Genomic DNA, 14,212 nt, shown 5'->3' with positions numbered 1-14,212 from the left:
ATCTCGCTTCATAGTATACTTCTCAGGTCTACATAAAATCCAAGGCTATGTGTGCTCTGTATCAAGTGCCAATGGTCATAGTAAACCTGGCGCACTTGCCAGCGCGACCTAAGTCATTCATCTGACAAATTCCACACAGCACAATGGCCACCAACATCCTTTGACAGAATTCTGAGCACAGTAACACACTGTAAGGGTATACAGGGTATATGATTGAATTAACTACCTGAATTATGTTTGTTTACGTGTGTACACGTGCTTTGTTGACAGGAAACCAGCTCACGAGGAAGCATGAGGAGGGGCTTGTGCGGGTGACAGAACGAGTGAGGGGAAAGACGGAGGGAGGTGCAGGGAGAAAAGGCGGAGATGGGGGAACGGGGGGGGATTAGGGTGGAGTGCACTTTTTCAGCAGGCCAGGAAAATGACATGATCTCTAATTACCCACAAAAGCACTGTGTAACCCGAACCACAGATTAGGCGGTATTATCAGGCTTAATAAAACATGACCATCTCTCAGTTTCACTTGCTTTTCACTGCTGGCACACAAACATTTGTTCCTGCCTATGACACTGACAACGCCTATGTGGCCTCCTTCTTACGTAGCGCTGGTTAAATAGAAACAGGCACTGGTATTCCTTGGATGAAAACACAAAAAAGTGTGTTCCTTGGCTTGATTTGACAAAAAATAACAAAATTCCCCAAAACTTTATTGTATTTTTTCATTCAAGGAAGAGATCCAGGGCGAACATTATAAAAGTGTTGCAGCATAGATACAAAATTAAAAACAAACGAACAGTTGTTTTTAATCTTCAATTCGATGATACACAGTTGTGTGTCATTTGACCAAAAGAATGATGTTGCATTTGACTGTTTGCTGTCCACCAATGTGTGTCCGGCCGATTTCTTTTCCAGGTCAAATGACACCACTTGTTGCAAGGCAATTTTCATGAGGCACAATAATATGAGCCCCTAAGCAAATTGAACAAACATAGGTTGGTCATTGTCTCTATGCTGTTTCCATGGTAGTATTGGGTTAATGAGAAAGAACAGGGAGAGAGCAACAGTTAAAACCTTAATCTTTACGATAACTGAATAAAAAATACCGATGAATCTTTTTTCTGTTAATGATATTAGTCCTAGCATTAGCATAGCGTGGATCCTATTGCATCTGCGAAGCCGGTTCATGTTACGAACTGCACTCAGGGTAACTTTTACTCTCCGTTACGTACACATTACGTTGTACACTGCATTGATACCATCCATTGTGGTGTGGGATACAATTCCACATCATACACAAGCACATGTGCATAGGGAAATACAGCAACCCACACACATGAAACACACACACACAAACATATGCTGTCTTGGGTCTGGCGGGTTGTGCCAGTAAGTGCTGCTTTAGGCTAGAGATTTTTTTTTAACTGTCTACTGTGTTATTAACAAAACTATAAAAAGATCAGCTCAAGTTACCCTTTCCTGTCTGTTAACTACCCTCGCAATGGGATATGAGGCTGCTGAAGCTTGAAAAGACCTAAAACAGTCGCTGAAAGCATGACTACATCAACCTTATGTCATTATTTCCAGAATGCTGTGTCTTTTCTTTGCAAGGTCATCACTTATCTGCATTGCTCATGGCCATGTGAAAGTATAAAGCTTGACAACCCAAAAAAAAGCTTCTTTTTTTTTTCTTACTTTCTTGTGATATTCTCCACTCGCTGAGCCCTGTACTTGGTTTTTACTAACCTTGTTCAAGATCCTTTCTCTTTCCATAATTGCGCTTAAGCCAACTCCCATGCTTTAAACCCACAATAATAACAGTGCTGACGCCACGATATTACAACTTCCATGTGGCAGATTTTCTCAAACACTTCTCCGGCCCTTGTAAACAATCATGAAGCGCATCATTATCTCTCCAAAAGGAGCCACAGTTGGATTCCCTGAGTTGTTCTGTGGGCTTCCGCGGACTCCGCTACAATTTCAACCTTGCCCAGGCAATTATATCAGCCTGCTAAATATGTCAGACACAATAAAGAAGTATTCTTGACAGATCACAAAGACTTCACCCTCTCAGCGGTGAAAGAATTTCACTGTGGCTCACAAAGTGAGCATCAATTCAACTTCTGTGTGTGTGTTATCCCTTCAAACTATAGTGCAAACACTGGGGCCGATTATGTTTTTAAAAAAAAAGAGTAAAAGAGCCTCACAACCTTGGCATGGAGCTTATAGCAGGGCCTGCTGTGTTTGCACAGGACATACCTCAGGAAGCTGAGACAACCGGGAATGTTTGTCCAGATCCCTGCCTCTTCCATTCATACATATATGCATACATGCCCAACATACACAGTACATTTTGTACATGTGTGCAGTATGGAAACTAATGTTGCCCTTCATACCGAAGGTTCTTCTCATCCAATATAACCTTTCAGATAAGCATATGCTATTATATAAGGACGGTAACAAACCATGTTTGGTAACTTGGATACCATGGACCCCAATATAAGGCCATTTATGTATAATTAAAGACATAGTTTTACAAAAATAAGAATGATCGTACAACTATATTGATGGTGGGTAACAACTTGTGTAGAATATATGTTATCTCTCTCTCTCTCTCTCTCTCTCTCTCTCTCTCTCTCTCTCTCTCTCTCTCTCTCTCTCTCTCTCTCTCTCTCTCTCTCTCTCTCTCTCTCTCTCTCTCTCTCTCTCTCTCTCTCTCTCTCTCTCTCTCTCTCTCTCTCTCTCTCTCTCTCTCTCTCTCTCTCTCTCTCTCTCTCTCTCTCTCTCTCTCTCTCTCTCTCTCTCTCTCTCTCTATATATATATATATATATATATATATACTTTAACACTGTCACACATGGTTATGTCAGACTTGTGCAGCCATTAACGAGCATAATCAACATTTAACTAAACACCCAGGGGACTATTCTGCAGCAAGTGCTGGGATCATTTTCTTCTTTCTTCTTCAGTTGTAGGAATGAGGATGCCATTGCATAGCCCCATGGGAAGGCCCTGGCTAACTCACGTAAGCACAGCACACAATGACGCATCTGGGCTTCGGTATGGCTAAGAAGACTGCACTTGTACGTACCAGTCAGCAACCACAACACAGCCACTACAATACATTTCGGCAAATTCATAACATCACAGCCTCGCTGGATGCCGTCAACCCACCTGCTAATTTGGAGACAGAAAGTAGACTAACTATACTTGGTGTAAAACTGGGCGCATCTCAATTTTCAGGTAAAGTCTATTTTTATGCAAATTTGGGAGACACGCTGAACGTTCAAGGAGATACAACAGTACACAGTACACTTGGGTACCAGTGCCACGGCATAGTGGGTGAAAATCACTGAGTAGGTGACATGATGAGGTTACCAGTTGTAAAATAAAATTATCAAGGTGAAAACATTAAATGAAAAAGGAAGCTCTGACTGTCTTACCATGTCAGAGGCAATCCCAGTTTTATTGAAATAGTTTCTATAAATATTTCATTTGGTCATAGTCCCCAGTTAAAAAACCTGTGTGTTAAAGTGTGGGGAATATGATGTAGTGTCTGTTCGGGCTTGGGCTCCATGGTCACTGTGTGTCACCAGCTTTTCCACAGTGGTATGCACAGCCTTTCTCTGCACAGGGCTATGAAAGCAATTGTGATTGTGAGTCCGGAGTCAGCAAAATGCTTGAATGGCCCTGACTTACCCACACACACACACACACACACACACACACACACACACACACACACACACACACACACACACACACACACACACACACACACGCACACACTGTCCACATACTGGGCCCCTGATTACTTCAACCCATTTGACTCTCACTCATCCTTTGATTCTCACTCTTTGCCTCCCTGTCACATGCCACAGAATTTGTCATTACCTAAAAGCGACAACAGTTTACACACGCAACATGAATACGCAACAGCCTGCCCGAGTGACGATGCATTTGTTACTTCTGCCAAGGAGGTTGCTTCTTAATGCAGTTTGTAGGCTTGATTGCGAGCAGGATAATGTCAAAACTGCTCCACTTTGACAAAACTTGACACTTATTTATATGGCTATATGCTGTGCATGCTACATAAGGATGACTTGTACACAGAACAGAATGTTTCTATCGATTCACTTGATGCATGATGAGTGTGGATGAAAACCATCTTAACATGTAGTGAAAGTGACCTTTGCACCACACACACATGCACACACAAGCACAAAATTCACATATGCAGACAAGGCAGTACTGTAGTTTAAGAAAAAGAAAAAAAAAAACAGGAGTGCGATAAGGCATTCAAATGGAGCGCATCATTCCCCAGCTTATCAGAGGCAGCGAGGACCACCAGGCAACAAAGCTTGAGCTCTTCAGTCATGTCCTATCGAGGCAGATATCAGTTGTTGGGAGGATATATGAGCTGGGTGGGGCCTGAGTGTATAAACACCGGGCCCACTCTCTCTGCACTCTGTGCTCTCGTACTGTAGTCAGTGCCTCACTGGAGCGGCTGGAGCAGTCACCACTGTTTGATTAAGGTATTCAAATAAAGGACCAGACAAGGTGTTCCCTTCTCCCAGTGCAAACGAAGAGAGCCTGACAAACAAATAACCTCATTACTGCACGTTACAATTGTACAAGTTGGGTGGGGAATGCATCTGGTCTTTGTAAAAGTGCCTTTTTGTGCATCACATGAGTAATACATGTAAGCATGCAGCCCGTGAGGCAGCAGACAGCATGAACAAATGACACAGTTTCATATTATCCCTGCTCAAAGCTGCTGTGGAGCTATTATTCCATATAAATTCTCCCAGGCTCTGCGAGAGCGCCGCAGAGATAAAAGACGTGAACGCATACTGAAAATGAAGTGGGCACTGAAAAGTAGTGAAGTAGAAATCTTCAGGGTTATTTATGGATCTTTCTGAATCATCTCATCCTGCACTTGAAGTATCCTCCACAGTTCATTTTATGCAGCTTTTTCTTCGCACCCAATCGCAAAGCATTATAAGTAGAGTGTTGTCACTTTTCTTACCAATGACCAAAAACGAAATTACTGAAATGATTTACAAACATTTTTACAGCGGGATGGGGAACAGGAAATCATTACATTTTGGTCCAGCCTCCAGATATATTCCTTATCAACCAGATTGGAGCGATAAACAAACAGCTAATTCAAACAAGCCTGAGGCCAGAAAATGCGCATGTTTTGTGCTCAATATTTTTTGTTGTACCTTCTGGCTGATCAACACTGTAACACATATGCTTGTACTGAATGAAATGGGTAGGTGGGTTGCAGGGGGTAAAAAGTGGCACCGACAATCTAACAGCATGCACGCAAATGATCGTGAATGAAAGCAGCTGCGGTGCCAAAATGAGCAGTGGGACAGCGTCTGAAAGCATGGCGGTGGCACACGTGTTCGCTGTCACATAAACTTGCTAATTACTCCAAGTGGGCTTGTGGTCGCATCCACGCAGCATCCAGTGAGAGTCACCAAGCACAGTGCGGATTTACAAATAAACACACTGTAAAGATGAAATACAAGCATATGCTCAGGTATTACCAATTAAGCTTGCTCTCTATACGCATGTATGAGAGAGAGAGAAAGACTCAGCAGCAAGATAAGCAAAGCTAAATCTCAGCATGCTCCCCACATTGTCTTACATTAAGTTTTAATTCCCTATCAAGACTATCAAGAGTTTCCCAAATAATCCAACCCCCCCACACACACACACACACACAAAATATTTTGGTGGGCTGAATATGCAAGGCAGAGACGACAGAAGTTGAATTTTTGGATCCATAGTGGAGAAGAAAGCGTTGAATCAAGATGTCAGACATGATGTTTTGATTTACAGAATTTATAACCTCACAAATACGTGTCTTCTTTTAATGAATGACAGACAACCTTGAACTTCATTGTGTTAAGATGACAAGCAAGGCATTGATTGCTATGGTAGTTTACATGTGTTATGGCACCTGCACTTGTGGCTTTACGCTGCTATTTCAGTGCTTCTGTCCGAGTCATGTCACCACATCCAGAAGCTTTGGCTACAGGATTATGCACTGATCATATTCTTGGGATGTTCCTAAATCATTTCACCAATAAAAAAATAGAAGCCTATAATTTTTGAGTCCCAGACGTAAATATGTGATTGACTATGAACTGTTCCTCACTAACACCTCTCTCTTGTTTCAACTAATTACTGGAATGTTCCGTTCAGTTACACTTTCCGTTACCCACACAGTCAGTCATGCAGTTCCTAACAGGGTCATGTATCATTCTATTCACTGTAAAAGGGGGAACATCGTCTTTAGGAAAGAAAGTTCATCAGGGATCAACACGCATGATTGACCGGGTGAGTGGCAGCATTTGGTACAGGAACATTTTGGATAGATGGTCTGGCATTGGTATAAACTATAAACTCACTATAGACACTTTATTAGGTACACATGCACAATGTGATTCTGCCTTTGTAAAGATAATTAGCTTTTTGGTATCGATGTAATGGAGATGTGTACATCAAACAGTTTCTGTCATTGTGTCTATCAAACTGATGCTATAGCATCGTTCTAAAGGCATTAACATCTTTCATGATAGTGTACCTAATGAAGTGACCACGGAGTCTCGAAAGTACCTGGCTTTGTTTTGCATTATGCTGAATTTGAGGTAAATAGACACAGTGCTGCTCCAACCGCGTTCCAACATGACATGTCGTTCCCCTCTCAATGGTTTTTAGTATATTACAAAACGTGTAATGTGAAATGCCAAGTGCGCACTTCGTGCCAGCACAGTATGCGGTACGTGTCGCGTTACAAAGCAATTAAGAGTACATTATTGCTCGCACAATCCATTCAAGTTATAAAGGATCAAGGAGCCCACTGTGCGTTCTTTACAGCCTTAATACTGGAGCGGGACAGCTAAATAACTAAATTGCATATTTGAGCGTGACATGACCGTGGAAATGCCGACCATAAAGATATAACACTGCAAAAGTAAAAGTTGCGCTTAACTTGAATTTACAATACCATATATATATAAAAGAAAAATAGAAGTTAAAGCTGTCGTGGTGTTTGGGGATAAAACAAACAAACTATAGGGAGGAAGACGGAACAAGTAAAACGCGCGCAAAACAAAAAAAAAGAGAAAAAAAAAAGCGTCGCAGGTTGGGAAGATGTTGGCGCGTGTACTCACATTCACACTCATGCATAGCGTGTTGTTTACTCATTTACCTTGTTGGAGTGATAATAGTCCAGCGAGCTCAAGCAACTTGGATCAGCGGGTAGGGAGCATGAACCCACATTGGCCGGTGGAGCAGGGTAAAATCTCACGTCCATCTCAGGTTGAGCGAGCCTGAACGCATGAAATCACTCCCAGTTTGGAATCGAACTCACTGTCGTCTCGGCGAAAACACACACGCACATACACACACGCACTAAAGCAAGAAAAGAAAGAGACAATTTGGAGACTATAAGTTGTTCTCGGTGCACTTTCCCCCTTGTTCAGTGCAGGGGCTGGTGCGCAGGGGTCCTCAGCGTGACAAATAGTCCTTCACTCCAAACACAAATGTCATGGATGCACACGTGCTGCCACAACTACTGTATATCCGGGTATTCCACAGCAAAACAAACCTCCCAAGTTAACACTTTCTTTCTTTCTCTCTCTCACTCTCTCCCTTTCTCTTTTTTTAACTCCACCGCCAAACGTCAGTCTCCTCTGTGCTCTCTCACACTGGCTTTGTTATGAACGCGCACATATTCTCGCACTGGTTCCAGTGCGCAGAAGTGGTTGGACTTCCCTCTGCTATGCGACCTCTGCCGATAATACACGGGAAAGAGGAAAAGAGAAAGAAAGAGGCAGGGGGAGGGGAGGGGAGATTGGTTGGCTGCCTTGGCAACCGTGTGCTCGTTTCTGCAAATGCGCACTCCCGATTAAGAGCAAATGTAGTGTATAGCTCTCTCTCGCGCGCGCGCGTATGCGTGCGTGTGCGTATTATGTGTGCTGCTTCTATACTGGTGTTCCATAAAGACTCCCTCCCATACGGGTTATTGTGCCAAGGTATAGTGCAGGAGGGGTACTCGCTCACTGAGTTCATTCATGTGCTCTTCCAACACGTTTTGTATATATGTGTGAGCGAAGTACATTATTTGCATGACTTTACAAAGTAGAATTCACCTGCTGCAAGCACATTTCTCCCGTTACACACTTTTGTTTAACACTAGAGTGGAACCAACACAATCCATTTTCAAGCAATTTTCCTCCCTCACATTGAAAACCAATGAAACATGAATCATTCAATTCCAAATTGTGTAACTTCTGGGTGATTTAGGGTAGAAGAGGTAGGAAGCACAATGTATTGAGGGTCAAACCTCGGTTTTCGACCACATTCCGTTCCAGAAGGCGGTCCAAGAAGCGAATCAGTCAAATTCCGAATCTATTTTTCCCGTTACAAATAATGGAAAAAAGTTTAATCCGTTCCAAAACAAAAACCCGCCTTTAAGCATGTTTTCATTTGCGCATTTATGTCCGATCGCGCAACTGCAGCGCACCGCCGAACGCGCAACCGTAGCGCGTCGCCGACTGCGCAACTGCACCGCGCTGGTCACTTTATTGTGACAGAGCTGTCGTTGATGTTTAGAAAGTATTTTTAAAGTCCTGATGTACTTTCCAAAATTTAAGTGGACCAAAGTGCGCAGGGAGCTTAATTTTGTCCGATCGCGCAACCGCAGCGCACCGCCGAACGCGCTACGCTTGCGCGTCGCCGACTGCGCAACTGCACCGCGCTGGTCACATTATTGTGACAGAGCCGTCGCTGATATTTAGAAAATATTTATAAATCCTGATGTACTTTCCAAAATTTTAGTGGACCTCAGTGCGCAGGGAGCTTAATTTAGTCCGATCGCGCAACCGCAGCGCACCGCCGAACACGCAAGTGTAGCGCGTCGCCGACTGCGCAACTGTACCGCGCTGGTCGCATTATTGTGACAGAGCCTTCGCTGAAATTTAGAAAATATTTTTAAAGTCCTGATGTACTTTCCAAAATTTAAGTGGACCTCAGTGCGCAGGGATCTTAATTTAGTCCGATCGCGCAACCGCAGCACGCCGGGCGCTCACTGTCGCATTTCTTTAAGAGCGTCTTCGTGTTTTAGGAAACCGAGGTTTGACTTTATTTATTTATTTATTTATTTATTTATTTATTTATTTAAGTTTCATATTATTAGTCGTTTAATATTATTGTCAGATGTAATTTTGTTTGTTTGTTTGTTTGTTTGTTTGTTTGTTTGTTTGTTTGTTTGTTTGTTTGTTTGTTTGTTTGTTTGTTTGTTTGTTTGTTTGTTTGTTTGTTTGATTGTTTGTTTGTTTGTTTGTTTGATGCTGCAGAATTCATTCGAACCCATTCGGTAGCCTCCATCTCCCTTTAGTTTTAAATATCCGATTAAACCTGAAGTACAAAGTATATATGACCTTGTTAGAATACCAAGTTATTTTTACTTCATGGTTTATTATTTTAATCATTACATTTAATCATAAAAATTAATAACCCATCCATATCTGAATGCATTTGAATGGTTCTTCAAAATGTCTTGCTGTATTATTATAGAGGTGTATAGTAGTATATTGAGGACCATTCGACTTTTGTGACCTTCTCATTTATTATTTTCATTAGAGTCCATTATTAGGATCACAATATATTTCACTGACCTTCCATCCATTTTCCTAACTGCTTGGGTCAAGAGGGGTATGACTCATCATGAGATGGTGTTAGAGATAATTCATAAAATTTCTATTAAACATTAGGTTCCTTGCCAAAATCATGCCAATTGTATTTGTTGATTTTGGCTACCTCTACAAATATGATACCTTGCCTAATAAACACTTAAAGCAAAGTCTATGCATTTCATTGCAAATCTCAGAGCTGCCTGAGCTGCACATATCTGGTTGTAGTAAATTTGATGCAAAACGCCTTTAAATAGTACCCCAAATACAACTGCATGATAATGCACGGTGTACATGCTCAAACAAATAATGGGTGAGCACAGCAGCCAGTGTAATTATGTTCAAGGAGCTTTAATCTTGTATCGCCATACAGTTGCAAATATGTTCCGAGCAAAGCCAAAGCTGGTGGAGCTGCATCTGACAGCTCTCCAAAAGTGATGGATTGCGTACCCTTGCCCTGTGATGTGCATGCACATTTGATGTTGAAATGGCCTATCTACGACACCATTGTCTTTCAATCATGTCAAGGCAAAGTACAGAAGAGAGCACATTTTCCGTTGCCTGACATTATTACTGTGCTGTACACTTTGCAGCACAATCCTCCAACCGCCGCCACCACACAAATGCCTTGCTCTTATGACTTTGCTCACTTTCATTTAGCCTTTTTCTGGAAATCTTATCAAATAGTTATACAATATAGGGGAACATCTAAGGTCATGTATCAACACATTCCCCCAAGACCATCCCAGGGTCAAACTGTCACCATCCTAAAACTTTCATTAACCGGAGAGGCTATTTTTAATGGACACTTGAACACTGTGAACTGTCATACAAGTGTAAGAAGTTGGCTAATGTCAATATTTAAGAGAGAATTTCCTGTTTTAAAATTGAAAGCAAGATATTTTTCATTTTTAATTCCGTACCTCAGCCCACCCCACCGCCTCAAAGCGAATTGCGCCACCAGATGTGCCTCTCAACTTTTAACATTGTTAAGTGCCACACAAAAATAACATAAAGCCAAACACAAAGTAAACACATGGTAAAAGCTAATCTGTTTACCCTTGACCCGATGATGCATTCATAATTAGTGGCGATTCTGCAAAAGGGGCAAGTAGGTTTGTGCCCTACTAGATCCAGCAGATGTCGGTGTGGTGTCTCACTTGTTATTCAATTTCATCCATCCACTTGTTATTTAAATCCATCCATCCATCCATCCATCCATCCATCCATCCATCCATCCATCCATCCATCCATCCATCCATCCATCCATTTTCTGTACCGCTTTTCAAATCATAAAATCGACTAAAACTTGAAAAAATATCTTTCTTTGGCTTGTCATTATATCAGCACCCATCATATTTTTACATATTCATACTATGTATAATGACAATAAAAGGCATTCTGATTCTGATTGCACAGCACGCATCAGATCACGGACACAGTCCGTCTTGCCTCCAACCCACCACCTACACCCCCAGCCTCCGTCCGGCCCAGCACACTGAGGGTTAAACACATGGCTCGGTGCCATGGCTTCATGGGAATGGAATGTGGAGTGCTGCGTGTGCACAGCTCCTTTCCCAGCATCCTTCACTGCTCTGCCGCATGCTAATGATCAGTATTATTGAAGCACAATTGATGGGGTAGCAAGCAAACAAGAGAAACTAATTACTACTACGGCTTTATTGTCCTTTAATTACTCAAGCTCTGTGGCAATTAGCGTTGCACAAAGGCGCAGGCCTACTTTAATCTCAAGTAAAATGTGATGCAGATGAAAACATTTGGAGGATGAAAGGTAGATAAGATCATGTGGATTTCGGTCTGTTTGGCAGAAAAGGGGGCTGACTTGGGTAAAGGACGGAAAAACAAAAGGATTGCTGAGGGTTGAGCTCATTTTGACCCAGAATGAGTCACCGCAACAAGAAATAACATATGCCAACCAGCATTAATAAAGAGCAGTACCACAAAATTGTAGCACTACAGGTGTGAATTGTACTTTTTTTCTTTAATTTTCATCTCCTGTGATAAACAATAATAATTACAAGATAGATTTAACTCGCAGCTTGCAAGGGAGGTTAAATGCATTAGGAGTGTGACAATAGCATGATTAGAAGCTAAAGAAGCCAAGCTAATGAATGCTACATGATAACTTTCAACATCAAACATCCTGAAGTACAATCGTGTTTGTGGAGCTGTACAAGCACTGCACAGAACAAACAGGAATGGTTACAGATATTGCCCCTTTTGAGCAGAGTGCCCATGGCGATGCTAAGATAGGAGGGGCAGAGGAGTCAGTGCATTCCGTGTGTGTGGGCGCAAGGAAAATCAAAAATGAAGTATTTGCCGGCGGATTGTGCTGTATATAGTTGCGCATATTATAAAATCACAACAAGGGAAGTGGGAATTACATTCCATTCACATTCCAAAGTTAAACACATCCAGGAGCTTATATTTCAAATGTTCTATGTGGATAGTGCACATTTTGTCAGTGACTAAAAAATTAAAATCATTAAAATCGATTCAGAAATGAGCATGTTACAAGTGAGGGCCACTGCAAAAACTGGTGCATCGTTTTTGTAGAGGTGCAATGGCCTCGTTAGTTTATTTGGGAATTTGGCAAACAGCTCTGCACCATGCTGGGTATTCCGGTGGCTGCTCAAACTCTGTCTATTGACGCAGGTAGTGTAATGCAATTTTGGTGAATTTGATCAGGGTGCAGGCAGACAGATTCTGAGCTCTGCGAATATGTGTGGTGGATAATTCATTCAGAAAGATAACAGCATCATTGAAGAAATCAAATCAATGAAACCATACCTATTATTATTATTATTATTATTATTATTATTATTATTATTATTATTATCAGACTTAGACTCAACTTTATCTACTCCTGGGGATTACTCCCTCAGGAAATTCTGGTTCCAGTAGAAAAACACAGAAAAACAGACCAAAATAGAATAGTGCACATGAGTAACAAACAAAGAGTTGAGCAATAAATAAATAGAGCATTGAGTAATAAATGAAGTGTTGAGTAATAAATACATTGTCAAGTAATGAACAAGCATTGACGGTCATCCCCCGGTCCTATCGCCTCATTCCTCCAACTAAGAGGTTATGCAGTTTGAAAGCTTGAGGAACAAAATAAATTATTATTATTATCTTTATTATATATTTAAAATTCCCCACCTATCCTCCGTACAGCTATGGGAGGATGGCAGGCAGTTTGATGACTTGAGGGACAAAGAAAATTATTATTTTTATCTTTATTATATATTTAAAATCCTCCACCTCGCCTCGGTACAGCTATGGGAAGATGGCGGACACTCACGATCACAAACAATAGGGTAGGGAGGAAGTGTCCAAGAAATTACCCTCACCACCTTTACATCATCTGTCAGTAGAGATATGCTTGTAATATTTTATTTTATATACGTATATGCGAGAGAGAGAGAGAGAGAGAGAGAGAGAGAGAGAGAGAGAGAGAGAGAGAGAGAGAGAGAGAGAGAGAGAGAGAGAGAGAGAGAGAGAGAGAGAGAGAGATTTTGACAAGAAATCAAGACAATTACCATATTCTAATCTCGTCACGTGAACTATGCCGTGAAAGGTAAATATGATAAATGCAAATTATCCCATCATGCCCAAAACTGTCTTAAAACACAGTTTGCGTCTGTATGCTCTACTGGCCTTTGGGTCTTGACAAGCTTAATATATAAAGTACGTTTCATTTGACATTTCTTTGGTTGTTTTCGAAATTGACATACCGAGAAAATAAAGTGATGTATGTATGTAAAACACAACGAGAAGTTGTGCTTGTTATTTGTCATGCACCACCTGTCCGTGGTGACTATGAGTGCAAAACTGAGAGCCTTCAGGGCATTTAAAACTCAATTTAACTCAGAGGCAAGATAAATGTCAAGGATTTTTCATTTACTCAGAATAATTTTATTAAATGTCAGCGGACCTCATGGCTTCAATAAATGTAGTCATGAAATGTAGAAAGTATCATTTGGCGTTTGTGCAGGACAGAGAAAGACAAAAAATATTTTGTTTTCTATATATATTATATATATATATATATATATATATATATAATATATATAGAAAACAAAATATTTTTTGTATATTTTTTGTGTATATTTTTTGTATATATATATATATATATATATATATATATATATATATACATATATATATATATATATACATATATATAAATCTTGCATTTGATTTAAAAAAAAATACTGCATTTTCTTTGTAATTTTACAAGTGGTCCTGAAAATGTATAAAAAAGCATAGTAAACAATCATTGTCCGGTGAGAATCGGTTGGTGGAATTAACACAATTTTGACAGTAAAGACTAAATTAAGTACTCAATGCTTCACATTGACTTGACTCACTGACATTGTGTCAGTGTGACAGCTGCAATCTTATCAACAGCTCACGAATTCATCACAGGTTTTTAAGTGCAACACTGCGCAAACTCCATTTCGGGCCACCATACACG

The 14,212-nt window shown here is 40.9% G+C and overlaps 1 protein-coding gene across 2 annotated transcripts in view; it reads right to left on the bottom strand.

Moving 5' to 3' along the window:
* The window catches only part of LOC148402723 (TOX high mobility group box family member 2-like), a 79,546-nt gene extending 71,738 nt beyond the window's left edge, over positions 1-7,808 (bottom strand). For both annotated transcript variants that reach the window (XM_088356327.1, XM_088356333.1), the window contains exon 1: positions 7,227-7,808. In XM_088356327.1, the coding sequence (XP_088212453.1) occupies positions 7,227-7,331 (105 nt within the window). In that variant the 5' untranslated portion in view covers positions 7,332-7,808. The remainder of the gene's footprint in view (positions 1-7,226) is intronic.
* Between the last annotated feature and the right edge of the window lie 6,404 nt (positions 7,809-14,212).

Source organism: Syngnathus floridae, chromosome 2 (genome assembly GCF_059516105.1).
Source record: "Syngnathus floridae isolate MCC-2025c chromosome 2, RoL_Sflo_1.0, whole genome shotgun sequence".
Lineage (NCBI taxonomy): Eukaryota > Metazoa > Chordata > Actinopteri > Syngnathiformes > Syngnathidae > Syngnathus > Syngnathus floridae.
Note: the sequence above shows the minus strand (reverse complement) of the source record. Positions and strands in the feature narration are given on the sequence as shown.